This window comes from Hyposmocoma kahamanoa, unplaced genomic scaffold (assembly GCF_003589595.1).
Source record: "Hyposmocoma kahamanoa isolate Upper Pololo Valley unplaced genomic scaffold, ASM358959v1 185, whole genome shotgun sequence".
NCBI lineage: Eukaryota > Metazoa > Arthropoda > Insecta > Lepidoptera > Cosmopterigidae > Hyposmocoma > Hyposmocoma kahamanoa.
Window position 1 is genome coordinate 3,075,642 of NW_020653715.1, and position 18,800 is coordinate 3,094,441.

The 18,800-nt window shown below is 36.0% G+C and overlaps 1 protein-coding gene across 2 annotated transcripts; it reads left to right on the forward strand.

The window, feature by feature from the left end:
- The first annotated feature begins 1,720 nt into the window (after positions 1 to 1,720).
- On the forward strand, positions 1,721 to 18,585 carry LOC113226256 (HIRA-interacting protein 3-like). Of its 2 annotated transcripts, none has more exons than XM_026458819.1 (15): positions 1,721 to 1,825; positions 1,917 to 2,132; positions 3,218 to 3,384; positions 4,219 to 4,306; positions 6,337 to 6,423; positions 7,767 to 7,811; positions 9,230 to 9,308; positions 10,983 to 11,061; positions 12,456 to 12,670; positions 14,187 to 14,403; positions 14,591 to 14,662; positions 15,322 to 15,505; positions 16,087 to 16,260; positions 16,615 to 16,778; positions 17,864 to 18,585. In XM_026458819.1, exons 1-14 carry the CDS (start codon positions 1,723 to 1,725, stop codon positions 16,776 to 16,778), a joined length of 1,890 nt encoding a protein of 629 aa, XP_026314604.1. In that variant the 5' UTR covers positions 1,721 to 1,722; the 3' UTR covers positions 17,864 to 18,585. The 2 variants fall into 2 exon arrangements, with proteins under 2 accessions (XP_026314604.1, XP_026314605.1); XM_026458820.1 differs by having other exon boundaries at positions 6,367 to 6,423.
- Positions 18,586 to 18,800: the final 215 nt, after the last annotated feature.

Here is an 18,800-nt window from a genome sequence, read left to right on the forward strand (position 1 = left end):
GTAGCGCTAATGTTATTTCGCGGTTGTTCCGTGGTACAGTTTAACTAAATCCGTGGCCGAACGGTTACCATGGTCTGCCACGCAGAGGTCCCGAGTTCGATTCTCGGGCAGAGAGAAATATTTATATGGCTTATATATATTTCTCTCGTGTGAGTTTGGGTGTACTTAATCTGTTGTTGTCTATGTGTGTGTCCTTGGCACCCGCGATACAGAGTTTCCCTATTGCGGGGCTATGAGTGTATGCGTTTATTTATTTATTTAAAGATTATGGCCATTATAATAGTTGTTGTTCATACTAAGCGATCGATCAAGAGATATGAATCAAGTAGAGGAATGCACCGTCAAGAGCACGTGAAACTTATGATGTGTTTTTAACCCTGTGCTATTGCGTTATGTTACGAAGAGAAACTATTTCATAATATAACGTAGGCAATATTACAAAGTGGGTTTTTGTTACTATAATATTTTGTTAATATTATAGTAACAAAAACCCAGTGCTTGAAATCATACTCAAATGCTGTACTTGAGTATGATTTCAAGCACTGAAAATACGACCCTAACGGCAAGGACTTGAGTATGATTTCTAGTGCTTTGAATCATACTCAAGTCCTGACTTGAGCATTGAGTAGAGTTCTAGATTGCACTGGAAATACGACCCTAATGGCAGGGACTTGAGTATGATATCAAGTGCTTTAAACCATATTCAAATCCTGACTTGAGCATTGAGTAGAGTTCTAGAATACAACCCTCAATCTCGGGTTAGGGTCGTACTTAGGGGTTACAAAGCATATTATATTTTTCCAATTCTTTACACGTTTTTTTCCGGAAAAATGGAAAAATTTCCATTCTTTAAAATTTTTCGGAAAATTACTCTTATGTAGGGTAGACAGAGGTCACATATTTAATAGTAATTTTTAACAGTAATTACAGTGGTAGAAGTGCGTGTGTGTGTGCAAGACATGTCCACTTAATTACAATAAATCAGGGAGCGGGTGACACGTCATAAAATAAGTAATCTGCAATATTGATAGATCATCTAATCTATAAGATTTCGGTCGGTACCGTACGTTCCATTGCACGAATGCACGAATAATGTGAATGGACCATTAATACGTTTACGGAGTATGTTTGAAAGTAACAAATCAGAATTACTAACATAAAATTTTCTCACCCATACTTACTACGTTACTAGGTTCTGCAGCTCAATTAACTCAAAGAACTAGCTGAAATGTTGCTTTACGATTGAAGTAGTATTTAATTTTAATGAAGACACTTTTGACAGTTTTTCACAGGTCTTCGTAAATAGCAACTGGTATTGCCATGTTTTGTACAAAAAAATTAAAGAATGAGAAAAAAAATACACCAACTCCGCTTCACTTGTGTGTTTTTTTCTAATTTTTCTGTCATTAGAGCAATAATTTGATGCATATTTTGTATGCAACAGTTCCTTTGACTCGATAACGTGCTTTATTATGTACCAAACTACCGCGGGCAAGCCTCCAAGTGGTTGTAATAAGTAAAATCAATAACAATCAGCGAGCAACAAAGGTACGCTTCTGTTTGCATTATAACCTGTGTTTTGTACTGGCGTCCGGTTGGCGTCTGTCAAGGCAAACGCGAACTGTAATAGGCTCAATTTTGTAGCAAGAACTACGCGGAGATGTGTATTGAAGTGTTGAGAAGTGGTTCTTGTACTAGTGCTTTATGTTTTTAGTTACCAAGATGAATTATGAGGCGGAGCGAGCGATGAGCCAAAAGCGGTTGCGGATGGAGGAGCCGGGACACGGAGTCGTGCAAGGGAACGGTTTGCCGCTCAATTACATCGGTACGTTGTATTTTTGACTATTTTGCTATCATGGAATACTAAAATGGACAAGTTATAAGTTGTTTGTTTTCATATTGAATGTTTATTCTAGATAATGGTCATCAAATACCGTACCAGCCGTACGCAGGGGCTTATAATACGCACTACCCGCCTCCAGACGCGTTTGCGGCGTACGGGCCTCCGCCTCCTGGGGGCTATGCCCCCCAGAATCTGTCATACGCTCCACCAGCTCACCAGAACTATCCACATCACCAGACTTTTCCCCAGCAGCCTCAGGCTCAATTGCACATGGCTCAAACTCATATGGGTATGTATTTACTTGGTTTATTCTACTTTTTTCTTTAAATGGTAAGCCTTAACACATTCAAATAGGCAGGATATATTTACCAAAAACTTAGTAATAGCGTTTTCTTTTTAATTCCGGAATTTCAGAAAGAGTATATTATCCACTCTGTGTCTGATACACAGTGTCCTTAAAGATTTTTGTAATGTAGCATCCTAGAGCTACCACAATAAAACGCCGTTGCAGTTGTTGTCTTTAACAATTTTTTAATTTATAGAAATGAGTAACAAAATTTTACCAAAACCATTACAAACCAGGAGACATACGGTTATGTCACTAGGACATGCAATAGGTTAACGCTTAGGTATATATTATGCCTGTTTTTCAATCTCTGCTCTAATTCTCACATTATTATTAATATGATTTTAATAATAATAGTTTTATTGTAATGGTTTTGATGTTCATGGGACATGTCAACTTATGTCTCAGGGTGATAGGTGCAGTGGCAGTGCCCCTCAGGTCTTTGCGATTTAAAGCTCTTAGGACACTGCAATTGTTATGGACAGGCGTGTAGCTTACTATCAGGCGCACAACTTGTTCGTCCTGTAACTTGATATTATAAAAAAAATTATGAATGCTATATTTTCAACAAAAAAGCAAAAGTTTAATAAAGTATAGGAAATGAAACTATTTTTCGGGATTTAAATCGCGTATATTTGTTTTTTCAAACAAACTGATGTTGTTTGAAATGGTCACGGTTGCCAACGATGTCAACCGTGACCATGGGACCTGTAAAGTGCCCAAAACATCGGTTTATTTGAAAAATCAAATATACGCTATATAATAACTTAACTTATATAATAACTTAAATCCGGAAAAATAGTTTCATTTGCTATGTGTAACAATTGCGAAAACCTAAGAACTTGAATAATAAAGTATTTTAAACCCAACATAGAGCAAAGTTTATTGATTTGTTGTTTTATAACTTGTTTCTTAATCATTCCTATCTATCTATTCTTGTCTATTTTCTTTGTAGACTATCTATACATGTAGATCTTCAAATATATCTTTTAAAAAATTATAGTTATTATTAACAACAAAAATTTCAGTACAAGGCTATGGGGATGTAGTAGTACATAAAGCAGCATGGCCACCACAGCCACATTTGTTGCCTCCTTTGGATACACAAAAGCCACTAGATGTCAAGCAACTAAAACCTGAGATCAAACTAGAGCCAACCGATGCACAAAAACGACCGCACCCTGAAGAGATGATGGTGAGTACTCTATATAAAAGATATACCAAAAATAGTAACAACTGTATTCTGTGTTCCTGCTCTACAAATTAGGTCCCATTTATAGTTAAACAGGTCATATAAAAGTAATGCCGAGCATAACTTGTGCAAAAACTGAAGTGTGCAGCACAAATAAATTTGTTCTTATGAAAATGTGACCTTAAATTTGTAAAACGCTTTTACAATTTTTACAAATTATTTTTTTTACAAATTATTTATTTCTGGAGGTCATTGATACAATGTGAAATAGCATTCTAAAATCAGTTACAAATATTATGTGGTTTACTAAAATAAGTGAGACGAATACATTAAATGCCCACTCTTTTTGAACCAATAATTATGTCCTTAATACTAGCTGCAACAAGGTTTTAACCACAACATATGAAAGACAGAAGGGTAAGTATATTTGGGTAGAAATGCTCAGAGCTATACATTTTAAGCCAATGTTAGTGAGATGGTATTAACAATGGGCTTGCCAACATATCTGAAAATTGAACTACTTGCGTTTCTTTAATGTTAGTTTAATGTAATGTACCTGGTAATAGAAACAGACTGCTACTTTTGTTTTCGTTTTTAATAAGCATAAACTACATGAGAGCAGAAATTATTGTTTCTGCCTCAAAGTGAATGAGATGCCTCTGTACTTCTAGAGATACAAAGCCTTCCAATACAAAACTCGCTCCTGGGCAAATGTAAGTCCCGAAAAACAATCAAAACTAAGACAATTCCTGCTCTTTAAAATTTTTGGTCCTGGCTGATAATCACAATAAACCCACAGTTTGATATATTTTTACTAAACCATTTGTTTTCTTGTAGGGAGGAGATTTGGATCAACCGAAAATAAAGATAAAGACGGATATATTTAAACCTGACGATCATAGAACTGATGTGGACAAAGCTCGCAGTACGTATTTTCTATACAAATTTACTTATGACTTTAATTCTACATTGCCTTTATGGTATTAGTTCGTAAATTACATGAGAAATTTAGCAGCTTATATGCACCTCAATTAGCGCCATTTAATATGTATTTTAAATACAACATTTCGGCTTTGCTATGGAAGTAATAACGGCTCACAGCTGTCCATTAATGACAGGCTGGTCTTATTGATATTCTGTTTTTTTTTAATTTATTTATTTCATAACGTTGAATTCAAGTCCCTTAGTCAAAATATTACAGATAATAAATGTAGAAAATAATATAAAATGTAATAGTGTAATAGTAAAATCAAATTAATTAAATTTTTCTATAGTGTTATTATTTTATAATGAATTTAAATACACGTATGCATTGACTTACAATTATACGTATGAAATAAACTGAATTTGATAGTAAATCTTTCCGGCTAAGCGCTGAAGTATAAACAACTGATTCTACTATTGGTATATCACTTTTTTGACAGTTCCAAATTCAAATTCAATCATACGGCACGTTTTTACTAATATTGGCCGCATTAAATTTAATTATATGTAATTTTGTAAATTAATGGGATTTATGCCTAAATAAATAAATTTATTATTATTATTATTATTATTATTATTACTCCAAGGCAAAATGCCATATCGATGCCTTAATTTCTCAAACACGTATCTTATAAAGAGATGACAAAGCTTTCTATTTTGTTTTAAATTTGTTATTAAACTGTGAAAGTAATTGAAGTAAAGCAATCTGTGAGTTTAGGTGTAATTTGTTGTTGTCTATGTGTTTGTCCATGTCCATGGCATCCGCGACCCAGGGTTTCTCTAGTGCGGGGCTATGTTGAGTGTGTGCTTTATTATTATATATAATATTATTATCTGCCGGTTTGTATAGTCGTGTCTTTTTTGAAGACGGAGCGAAATGACTGTTCATTGCGCAACAGTGATTGCAGTTGATAAATATTCTATCGACTGTCGACTGAATATTGGTCACGCTTACGGAATAAAAGCCGAACTTTTTTCATTTGAATCATCGTCGACCTGAGTACAAGGTTACTTGAATTGCCGTGAATTGCAGTTTTTATAAGTTCATACATACACACACTGTATTTAGAACTATGTTAACGTAAAATACAAAGAGAAAACATATTTTAAAGTTTCATTTCAATTCAATGTAGATAATTAAATCCGTCTATTCCGTTTGAAATGTATTATGAATAAAGTTTATTTCAATACTAGTAGACTAACTATCAAAATAAGAATAAACAAGGCAACAACGCAATTAGTAATAATTAGAATGGCGTAACATTCACAATGCAGTCATTTTTGGCAAAATTTAATCTTCTTTCACAATCTCTCGATAAACTTATCGACAACAACTACATCACTATTTAAAATTTTATGAAAACTGGCAACCCTACAAATGTCATTTTACTCCATCTTCAAAAAAGACAGACTATACGTCTGATAGTTTCGTACTTTTTAAATCGAGCACAGTAAGGAACTGAGCCATTTTGATAACTTACTTATTTGTTTACCTAATGGGAATTTAGTATCTAAAGAACCTAGAAATACAACTATATGTACAAGGAGGAAGCTTTGCCATTTTATAATTGTTTGTAATAATTAATTATCTGTGAAAAATGTACACTATCAAACTGTTGATACTCAATAGAATTAGTGGGTAATAATAATTATTACCCACTAATTCTATTGAGTTCTGCTCAGTATTGCTAATGCAACACTGAGCGGAAGGATAGAACATCAATATCATGGGGTTGAACTTCCTGAATTGTCATAATCAGTTATGTAGCTGGGCTCTTTAATACTTGTTCTAATGTTGATAAAGATGCTTTAACATCTTCCCGAATTTATTATTTATTTATCAATCAAATGATGTAATAAACACTTATAATACTTATATTTAAGTTACCTCGCAAAGAACTTTTAATTTAATCTTTTAACTTTCTCATTTTGTTCATATGTTAAGTGTACTAAATAATTGTTTGATTTCAGGTTCTCTAAACAGGAATTGGTTGGTTTCAGATGCCTCCCAAAAACCAATGGACGCTGCCCAAAAGCCTATTCAATTACAAAATAAAGGTACATTGAATAGAATGCATAATTCCATTTTGTAACTTTAAAGTTATAATCGATAATCGTAAGTGAGAAACAAGTATTTCTCACTGTGTTACCATAGGTGAGAAAAAAATTGTTTCTCAATAAAAGGTCAACAGTTTGAATACGAGTGGATTCATGTCTTTAATTTCTAAATCACATAACATTTGTGAATGTTTATTAGCAGTTATTTCTAGCTAACGATAAAGTATCGTGACGAACCTTCGTGTCGATAACGGCACACAATTCCTGAAAAATTTATGAAATCTTACCCAATTAAGATATACGTAGCAGACTAAAGCCTAAACTCTCCTAGGAACAGACCCGTGCCCAGCAGCGGGTCGTATAATAGGGTGATGATTGTAATAAACGCGTAAATTATTTAATTTTTTTTATTGAATGATAACACTGTGGTATCTAGTACTACAGCAATGATTTTCCTGTATGTCTGTATGGATACAAGTCGTTCAGTCGAAGTATTAGAGATAATAAACATAGAAAGTAATATAAAAGAGTAATATCATTCATTAGAACAAAATTAATTCTACAGTTTTTACGATGAAATAAACTGGATTCAATAGTAAATCTTAAACGCGATTGGGAATGCTTATCGAGTTTTCTTCTGCAACATTACTAATCTCACTGACAAGTATCAATATTTTAATGGCAAACGTTTAGAGCAATATGTACAATTTGACAAAATTTATGGAAATTTATCAACGCCCAATTTGCTAACGTTGACACTCTTTGACAATGTGGCCATTATACCTTCCACTAACTTAAGTTTAAAAATTGCTGTAATAAATGAATGTTCGTTCATTCATTTCAATGTTCGTTCAAAGAATAAATGAATATTATTAATTTTGATTAAAAGCGTGCTACCGAACATTCAGTTGTATCGCAGCTAATATTCAATAGGTCTATGTTTAAGTGCTTAAAAATTAAATAGTGATAACTATAATAATAATAAGCATTTCTTTCAGATATAACAAATCCAATAGAAAGACAAAAAAAAAACGAATTAAAAATCATTAACAAATTATTAGATACAATAAATACGATTACTTATTAATAACTAAGATCCAATGTCGTAGTATGGACGAGTCGCAACTGCGAGCTATAACAGCTATAATGCTTTTAGTACTGTCTAGCACTCTCTGTCTAAGAGAAGAAACCCTCTTTAAATGCACAGCAGCTAACTGGTTTATACATGCTAACAAAAACATTTCAGATGCACTACAGTATGTTATGATTGAAAAATCGAGAATAACTATTGAAATTAAAAAGAGACGACATTATATTAAATCTAGTTACTTGTATTTTTTTAGATGAAGGACAACCGAATATTGAGAAACCCTGTGAGAAACCAGCAGGTTGGTACAATTTTCTAAGCATGTTATAAAATTTTATTATTACTAAAAACATATCCACACCTTTAGATCTATGTAACAAGATTTCAAAGAGGTTCTGTTTTGATAATATTGGTTTCTAGCTACAAGTACCCCGAAAACTTCGCTTCTGTGGCCGTCATAGTGGTATTTACATGACTGCCTATTTACATGTGATATTTACACAATCCCGCAAATTTACACATTTATAGGTTCTTTGTCATCAATTAGTAGAATTTTGGTTGAAAAAAAAGGGCTCGAAGTTCGAATCTGGGCTCCTCTTCCGAGTTCCTCGGAATTTAATTTTTTCGGTGAAGGAAAACAACTATATGTATACTGCCTCCGTGGCCGAACGGTTACCATGCCGGACTGCCACGCAGAGGTCCCAGGTTCGATTCCCGGGCCGGGAGAAATATTCGCATGGCCTACATTTTGGGTTTAATAATTTTAGAGTTTGGGTGTAAATTGTGGTTGTGTATGTGTGTGTCGATGGCACCCGCGACACAGGGCTTCCCTAGTGCGAGACGTTGTTGAGTGTGTGCGTTATTATTATTATTATATGTTCGTGATGAAACCTGCACGTCGAAGAAGGTTCACAGCACTCGGAAACCGTGTGAAGCCCCAACCCGCATTGGGCCAGTGTGGCGGACCTCGCTTGAGGAGTATAATGAGTTGATAATGGTTGAAATATATTTAATATTTGACGACATCCGTGGTCGAGTGGCTTGCAGACCGGTTTTCATGGTTTCGCCGTCTCTGGGATTCCGGGTTCGATCCCCGGCTAGGTCAATGTAGAAAGTTGTCTTTTTTATATTGTCTCGGGTCTGGGCGTTTGTCGTACCATTTATGTTTCCGATTTCCATAACACAAGTGCTTTAGTTACTTACTTTGGGATCAGAACAACGTATGTGATGTTGTCTAATATTTATTTATTGTTATGCTATTGGTTTCAAATGTTACCTTTTTGTCTTTAAATAAAGCGAAACCCGAAAATTTTATATACACTTCCTTAAATGGTAGGCAAATTTCAATTTCTCGTTATTGTGACCACAAAAACAAAGTTTTTGAAGGATTTTGTGCTAGAACCAATTTTAGAAAATCGATACCTCCAATCAAACACTACGCCTTTATTTTTTGTTCAGTTATTTTTTAAACGGCCATATTTATTTACTAATATTGCGCTGCCTGAATTTTGTGAAAGATATAACCAAAAAACAAAAAGAAAAGTTTTTTGTTTTTGTTGTTCTGTAACAGGTCCAAAACTTAAGTGGCCGTAGTGTTCATTGGAGCTATCGAAATGATATTCATAACCCAGAAGCTAATATCGTCTTACATGGTGTTTATCAGCAAAAGGTATTATTTCATGGAAATTTTTTCTTAGCTATATTTATCATTTTTTGTAGATGCTAAACCTGAAGGCTCTGTCGAAAAAGTCTGCGAGTTGCCGCGCCCCGTGGATGCCTGCGTCACGCCGGAAAAGAGGTAATATTAGACATTTGTAATAACAAATGTACATGTGAATTTTCACACAAAATTAAGAGTGACAGTGTCATTTAGAACTAATGTAATTATGTACAAATAAAGTAAAGAGCATACGCTAGGTGTCCATGTTGTAGCATCTCAATCTCGAAAGCACCGCGCATTGTCGTAGCCTATTTGATTTGATAGAAATAAAAATAAAAATAATTTATTTCAGACAATTTACGTTCAAACTTTTAATTTTGAAATAAAAATTAAATTTTACCAGTTTACAGTTAAAATATATATTTTTTATTAAACGAATAAAGTAATGCTTTACGTAGCCACACCAACTGCCTCGTCTCAAAACCAGGAGGTCTACCTCATTGTCCGTCCAACATTCGTCCGAAGCAATTACTGTCAAATACGTAATATTCGATTCAATTAAAAGGCAATGTCAAGCATGATGCTTCATTCGCATCATGCGTCTTGTAACTTGGTCGAGTATTACTTATTTCAAAGTAATTGTTTTGGACGGACGTTACACGGAGAATTAAAGTGCAGGGCCAGAGTTCGAATATCGTTTATAATTATTAAGATGATTATTTCGATAAATACACCTTGATATGTACAAAATGAATTGGAACAACGAAAGGTACCAATGTCGTGTTATGTGTTTGTATCAGAGACGTTTCCAAACGTCAAAAATCAATCTAAAAAAAATCACAAAGCAAGTAATTTTTCCAAAGATATTTCTTCGTGTTTATTTAGTTCCATCACTGTCATTTTAAGTAAAAAAATAAAGAAACGAAACTATGAATCAGCTTGGATCATTTTTGGATATATATATCGGATATAATTATATAGTTATGGACGTGTCATGCGCAAGGAATGTTATGTGACGAGAAGAGTGTTAGGTATGAATGTGGACGGATATAAGGGCGCGTTCATTTTAGCCGCTGTTAGCCGCGTTGCAGCAGCGCTGCAGCCACACGGCGGCCGCGTGGTGGCCGCGCGACTGTCACTTTTCATACAATTCTAGACGCACTGCAGCAGCGCGACTGTCGCGTGGTTGCAGCGCTTCTAGAAATAATAATATAAGGGGAAAGGAAGGCCAAAGAAAAAATGGATGGATTGTGTGAAAGATGACATGGATAGGAAAGGTGTAAGTATGGAAATGGCGGAAAAAAAACGGCTTATAGGGGAGAGTGGAAGAAAAATACATGTTGTGCCGACCCCACCTAGCATGGGATAAGGATAGGAAGAAGATATATCGGATGAGATAATTATCAAAGAAAAAAGTAGCTTGATCATTTAGAACATAGGTTCCCAAACATTTTAGCTCACCGCCCGCTAAAAATTAAAAAAAAATTCTAGTGTGCTTTATATAAATTATTCAGGTCTTTTTTTCAAATGCGGTAACACCTCCAACAGTACCTGCCAGGAAAAAAAAAAAAAAAAAAAAAAAACAACATCAACTCCCCCATTTGCTTCCGAGGCCCTTACCGCCCTAGGACTAGGAAACTATGATTTAGAACCTATGACTACCCGAATAAAGAAATTAATTACAGGGGCATAGCGCAGGCGACCCAGAACATAGCACATTTAGAAAAGTTACTTTCCCTAATTGTGCAATGTCTTCGTATAACAAAAAATACTGTTTGGGCTACATTTTAATATGTATGCTGTATGTTGCAGCCAAGAGGAGAAAAAGCCATTCAACAGTCCGGACGTTTCGAAACCAGGCGTCATTAAAGTGTCCACACCTGGTTCAGAGGTAAGTCGCTTTGCCTCCACACGTATCAAGACATTACACTTCGGTGTTGTCAGTTGTTGAACAACTAATTGTTTTTCTTAATTGAGGAGTCTTTGAGCCAAAGCCGATAAGTCTGATAAATTTTTGTTCTAATTTTATCTAGTTTCATTGAATGGATTCGTCGCATTATGTTTGAAATATTATATATATTTCAAATATACATATTATATATATTTGAAACGTATTTTGAACCAGCATTTAGTGGATGTTATTCAGGTTGGATAAATTATTCATAGAAACGTACAAAACTTCTTACTTTTTTAAACTATTTTTCATAAATAACATTCTCGAATCGTTTCCCCAGTAATTTCATAAGTTCTTTGTTCTTTTTGTTGCTTATTATTATATCATTACATTAAATGCTGTGTACGTCTAATAGGTAGACATATAAGTACAATCCTAACGTAAAGTTACACTGTTATTTAAGAGTACTACTGTTGATGTACCTTATCTATAAAATTAAAAAATAAATGGCTTTAAAAAGTGTTGAGGCAATCACTTTCGAAAAATATATCGACTGGCTTTAAAAAGTGTTGAGGCAATCACTTTCGAAAAATATATCGACTCATCCGAAGAACAGAGTCCGATGTGATTATATAGCGAAAAGAGAATAAGTACGTTACAGAATAATTTCATTATTTAAACTAAGGCCTACGTAAAGGTGTTTTGAGAATTTATATATCTTGTTTCGTTTCGGAAATTATAAAATTGAACAATAGTCGATCTGACATTCACAGCGAAGAAGAACGAACGAAATGTACTATGTCCTGAGAATAAGTAGCCTTGCACATAGACCTTTGTTCTACGGATGTGTCGATATAGTGAAGATATACACTGACTGTTATGTGGTGTGAAAACGCAATTCCTAAAAATATTTTATAGAAAAAAAAAACACAAACTTACCTCGAAATTTTACAAGAAAACTTTGGTGTAACGGGCTGGTATCCCCAACTCGACGCCAAGGCGCTTATTTTGCTTGTGGGAAACCCACAACAGCTGTATTCAGAAGGTACTTTACATAAACGAATATTTTTTTTAGTATCCATTGCAACTAAATAGAAGACGTGTACTGTACGACATACTTTTTTCAAATGGCTTTAATATTGTTTGTAAAAAAGAAATTCTGTTATAAAACCGTGCCGTTCCACCCAAGCAAAATGAACCGTGTTAGTACGGGAACAATTTTAATTCGAAGATCAAAATGTGACTTATCGGATTTTGTACTGACTCTCCTCGATTATATTAGATCATTTCGATTACGTGATCGCTTCTATAAGCTGTGTTTTATCTATTCCTATGCCAAATACTTGGCAGTCGACTGGGTTTCTTTCATAACTTGTAATTTATACTTGCAGCCGAAGAAACGTGGCCGACCAAAAGGTTCAACGAACAAGCCGAAGCCCCCCGGCATGACCCCCACAAAACTGTCTCCCAACATGCCTGGCGCCGTGGCACAAATGCGTGGTGCGGCCCCGCGGCCCGCGCCAGTCGTCGCGAGGCCTCGGGCCACGGGCTACCAGTATGCCATACGGCCCTTTAGGAAGGACTTCTCAGGGATACAGTTTAGAAGGTGAGACTAGTATTATTAAGTATTAATTTTAGTAGCAGCAGAACTCCTTGTGAAACAGTTCGTCCAGGGAAGTACTGCCACCTTACCTATTTCTGCCGTCAAGCAGTAATGGGAGCATTACTGTATTTCGATTTTGAGAGGCACATGGTACATTTCAACTTGGCGCAATGGTAGTGCCCCTCAGATCTTTGCGATTTAAAGCTCTGAGTGGCACTGCAATTGCTATGGACAGGCGTGTCGCTTACCACCAGTTATCTTAAAAAAAGTATTCAAATAGAATTAGATAATCATTTATTCCGTAAAACACACATTTTTCAAATACAGTATAACTAAAACGAGACTTACAGTAATTAAGGCCTCATTATAACTCAAGTGAAATAAATAATACGAATTTCAAATACATAATTACCGTAACAGTCAGCCAAACAGTTGCATTTTCAATTGATTATTGCCTCCATTTCTTTTGTTAAAGTTTTATTGCAAGAAACGAACTTATCTTCGTTGTTTTATAGAAAGAGCACAAGCGCCATTTCGAAAAAAAAATTCGGGGGAGCCTGTTTTAGGTTTTATAATACATTGTGTATCAATGGCGGTAAATAAGTAATTACCAACGAGGGGCCATAAGAAGTCCGAAGCCGAAGGCTGAGGGCTTTAATAACTTGAGTTTGGTATTTTATTCACCGTCCGTGATACATACAATGACATTTTCATGACATTTGTAAATATGGTTCACAACACAACAATGGTTCTTGAAAATGGCGGATTTTTTGTTTTAGTTTTTATCAACAGATGGCCAATTAGCACAACGCGAACTAAAATGTTGTAAACAGCGAAGACGCATACAGTCGAGATGGATTGTAAAAAAATTTGCTAAATTTTTAACAGAAAATAATTAAAATCAATTAAAAGAAATGCTTAATAAAAAGTATTTATGGAGTATGTGGCTGAAATGCAATAAAATTTCTGTTCAGATAACATTTTAAGCGAATATTTTAATTTTGAACTTAAGTAACTTCCTTGCTTGAACTTGAACCTGACCTATTTGAGGAAATGTGTCGTGCTACAAATTTTAAAAAACTCGTTACCTACCATGGTTTTAATAGAAAGAAAAAAGCCCGAGGGTTTTATATGCAAGTCAAGGTTTTATATGTTTACGTGCAAGTGTGATGAAAAATATTTTTCACTTTTCAAAAGTTCGTATTTATGCTAGGTGTAGGCTGCATAAAATAGGATTTTATGCTGGAATGCATGAAATAGGATTTTATGCTCTAGTGCATAAAATAAAAAAAAACATCACATTAAATATGTCTAATTGTTGTAATTTTACATTCAATTTCAATTAAATAATCGTTTATTTGTAATATTGTTGTTTAATTTCCTCGCAATCGAAGTGAAAAGCAGAGTGTATAACTCGTTCATAAAACCCATTTTACCCTCGACTTAAGTAAACTCGTCTCGGGTAAAATGTCGCGTTTTGTGCACTTGTTGTACAATCTACTATACGTCGGACGCGCAGGCGATGGAGCGACGACTGCCTGGAGTCGTCACACATCCCCAACGAGGTGTACTTCGGCGACGTGCCCGTGGCCACCGAGGTGCTGTTCAACTACTACGACGCCAACGCCGAGCGCGAGCGGCTGGCGGCGCAGGCGGCGCAGATCGCGGCGCAGAAGGCCGCCGCCGCCAAGCTGGCCGCCGCCAAGCTGCAGGCCCGGGGCATCCTCACCAGCGAGGTGAGCCGGCGCTATACCACATTTATTCCTACCGACAATTACGAGTCATTCGCTTACATCAGAGCGCACTTACCTCAGAACCTCCCTGGCAGAGGCTACAGTGTCGCGGTTGTGACAGACCATTATTAAGATTATGAGGAAAGAGAACGAAAGGAGAGAGGATTAACTATTTTTTTTTTGATAATAGGTGACGACGGTGGACTCTTCATCGTCGGACGAAAGCGACTCTGAAGGCAGCGATTCGGACGACACTGACGAGGTATGTTAAATATTATTAACAGGAATGGATTACAGCGCCTCCTATATGTCATATAATATAACTAAATGTCTGAATTGATACAAAGATCGACGAAATAAAAAGAAAAGATCCTTCGATCTGGCTGGACTCGAACCAGTGTCTGTTGCCTCAACGTGGCTACTATATCATGGTAGTAACAAAACATCATGATATTCAATTAAAATAAATATAACGTTCTGTATGTCGTCGTCTTAGAGTGAATATCTCGTAATTCTCGTAATAGACATCAGTCTATGTAATTTTTCAGGGCGAAGATAAAAATGTGGTGCAAAATGTAGTAAACGCCATAATGCTTGTAGTTAGCATTTTAATTAGTTAAATTATACCTTTTTTTTTTCTTTCTTTCATTAGATATATTACTATATTACTTTAATAATATATTTGAGCAAGAAGTTTATAAGTTTTTATTCAATGAAAATCAGTAAGAACGAATTATGTGAATTTGCGTATGTGAGAGTTCCTCTCTAAGGTGACGACATGTCAAATTAATTATCATTGACTATATAATACCGCATGGAAAATAGCAAGCCAATCCTGTCGGGCTTTTGTACGTGCAGTCGTTTTGTCCTGCGGGTTTTATAAAATGTGGACCAAAAGAGAGAATCGTTCTGATGCTGCAGGACGCGCCCCTGAAGAAGGGCCCCGGGCGGCCGAAGGTGCCCAAGTCCCCCTCTCTGGCGGCCACCCCGGGCAAGCGCGGCCGGCCGCCCGTGCCGCCCGAGCTGCGCGAGCCGGGCATCACCGACATGAAGAAGTTCTGCAAGGCCGCGGGCATCCGCTTCGACTACAAGAAGCTGGTGGAAGGTGAGTTCCACGCGTTATGCCATCCCAGTGAACTATAATAATAGTATTATCAATGGACACTCTCGGGGACATACTTCGAGGAACAGTAAAAAAGGTAAAATTATATAATAATAATATTTATATGAGCACACATTTTTTTTATTTGCCAAACAATGTGATTGTTGAGTCAACTGGTCTCAACATTGGGACTGACCAGAACCAATTCAGAAAAGTTCATTTCTTAGATTGGTCGTACCGGGAATCGAATCCGGGACCTCTTCATTCAGCGCACACAGTGCAGACTCTTTTTAGAGATCCCCTGTTCAGCACTGGGACGTAACGAGTTGATGATTCCGATTGCATGCTCTCATAAGACTTACAAATGCAAACATCATGGCCCACCAAAGTATCATAAGCATATTCATATAATTTTAAAATGAAATAGACCTTTAACACATATTAAATGTGATTGTGTGGTATGAGTGGGTATGATCCCTTAAAGCCTGCAAAAACATAAATATTTTCAGGGAAATCACGTTTTACCCGTTAATTCGCTTTGTAAAGGGAACTCTATTTGACAGGTAAAAACTATTTGCTTACAGGTTGCACGAAGAACAAAGAGCGCGTAGGCAAAATGATGGAACTTTTAGTCCAAGCGGGGCTCGAGGGAAAACCCACGCTGGAGAAATGCAAGGCGCTGAAACAGGCCAAGCTAGACAAGAAGGAACAGGCCAAACAGGCGAAGAAGGAAGCTAAGGTCAAGAAGGAGGAAGAAGGTAATTATTATTATATTAAATGTAATATTATGAAATTAAATGTAACTACATGCAATAGCATGAAATTTACTAAAATTCTATGATTAAATGAAATCGTCAGATTTCATTTAATCATAGAATTTTAGTAAATTTCATGCTGCAAATTTTAAATATTGTACTAAATCTAGGACATCCAGGAGCATCTCTGTGTATATTAGGTTACATTTTTTAGCGATCGGCCGTCCTCCGTCCGATTGGTCTAGTTCGTACATCGATTAAAGGCTCATGTCATACGTAGATCGGTGCAGAAGACATTGTAACGTAAGACGGTGTGAACGACCGGAGGACAGGCCCCTAATAGAGCCCGTGTTGCAGAGACGGAGACGAGCGTGTCGCGGCGCATGACGCGCGGCGCGACGGGCGTGAAGCCGCGCCAGCGCATCGTCATCTCGTCGGACGAGGAGGACGACACGCCCGCTACCCGCCGCACGCTCTCCAAGCTGCGTTCCAGCGTCAACGACGACTCCGACTCCGACTAGGTGCGACACACATTTTTTAACTTCTAAGAAGTATTGCCACCAAACCTATTTCTACCGCCAAGCTGTAATGTGAGCATTAATGTATTCCGGTTTTCAAGGTCACGGGTGCTGGTGAAGCTACAGGCACATAGGACTTCGCAATTTTACGTTTCAGGATGACGGAGGCAATGCCCTCACATTTTTGCGATGTGAAACCCTGTGCTGGTATTGCACTTGGGATATGCGGGGCATGATCTCTTATTATCAGCAAAACCAATTTTAGAAACATATTTATCTAAATTTATTTCGGCCTAAGTCATGCCCTCGGTTACTTTCATTAATTCTATATATAAAGGTGCTCATGTGAATTAACCACTTAAAAGCTATTGACAAGTTCAGAGTCAAATGTCAAATTTTATACACTTCCGAAAACTGTTGCCGACTTTCAGAAATTGAAACACTGGATTGACTGTGATCTTACCGTACAAGACTGGTTAAAAAGAATTAACTACAATGACACTGAAAATTTTATATCAGTTTTTAAGTAATATAAATATATTTATATTTATTAAGACGCCAGCTATTATAATTAAGATTTATGTATTATTGTAATTTATTGTTATTGAACAAAATATGTTGACTAACCGTTATGCTATAATCACCAATTTAGATACCTAAGACACAAGTAAACAATTTTACTTAGTTTAGGTATCACCTAGATTAATTGGCACTACTAACCTTAATTAAAGTAATGTAAACATAAAATAATTTCATTGTTTGCGATAATTTGGCGCATATATGTAAATAATAGGTTATTTATTAAGATTTATGTATGTATTTAGGTTAATATTTTTTATACAGAAATAAATTTATCTTTATCTTTATCTTCACTTTCAAGACCGTCATCATCTGCAGCTCGACTTCACCATCTGCTAGGTGTAGGCCTCCCATAATTTGTGCCATCCACTATGATATTGCGCTAGTCTCCCCTTCTATATCTGGCGACTAAGATAATATCGTTTACCCATGTCATTTCAGAATGTGCCACATTTTTATAACCATTTTTTTGACACATTACATTATTAATAAATGTTATTTTTCTTTAGGTGATCGCAAACTCGGCCTAGTGCGAGCAAAAGACAATACAATAAGTGTACACGACGCAAGACACTTGAGGACAGATGATTGATCCTCGGGCGGTATCGAAGTGCTACAGTATGTACGGCTGTTATGTTGGTGAAGCTATTATTTGCTTTCCTACTTTTAAGTTCTGCCGCTGCAGTACAGAAAGTCACTGTTCAATTGTAAATGTTATTGAGTACATCACTAAGAAGAATATTATAAGTTTATTTTTAATTTAGCGCCACACCTGCCGAAATTCAACCGTGTACTATTTATTTCCTGATGAGATCTGAGATCGTGCTCCGATTGGGCGCACTGACATTTTTAATTGATATGAAATTTTCGGTACCCTACATGAAATAGTATAATTTCCCTTCTACGTTTTTGTAACTCGAAACTGTTAGTGATTTTCTGTACAAAGAGCGTAAAACTGTTTCCCATTTCTAAACCTAAATTACTTTGACAGGTATAAAATTACAGGCTTTTCTTTAAAAACTTGCAATGAGTGACAAGGACAGTGGTAATTTTACACCTCTCAAAGAAATTTATAACTGTGAACACACCAAACGAATGTTCCACTTTGGTTTGAACTAATATACTCTGTGTTTTGAAACAAACAATGCAAAAGAGTGAAATTTATTTATAAGTTCGATGATAGACTAGAAGCTCATGGTGAATTTTACAACATGGACCTATACAACTTTAGTGTGGCACGTCATGGTCACTTTAATTTGATATGTCATGATCCTGTTTTTATTTGATATCTTTTTGCACTCTTGTGTCGAAACATTTCCAAATGTGTTTTCAAAAGAAATGTGGACCAATAAGATCGATACATTTTTAGGGAATATGCCACAGTTCTGTTTTCATTGAAAATTTTTTACCCAACGTGGGTCAATGTGTTTTCTATGAGAATCTAGT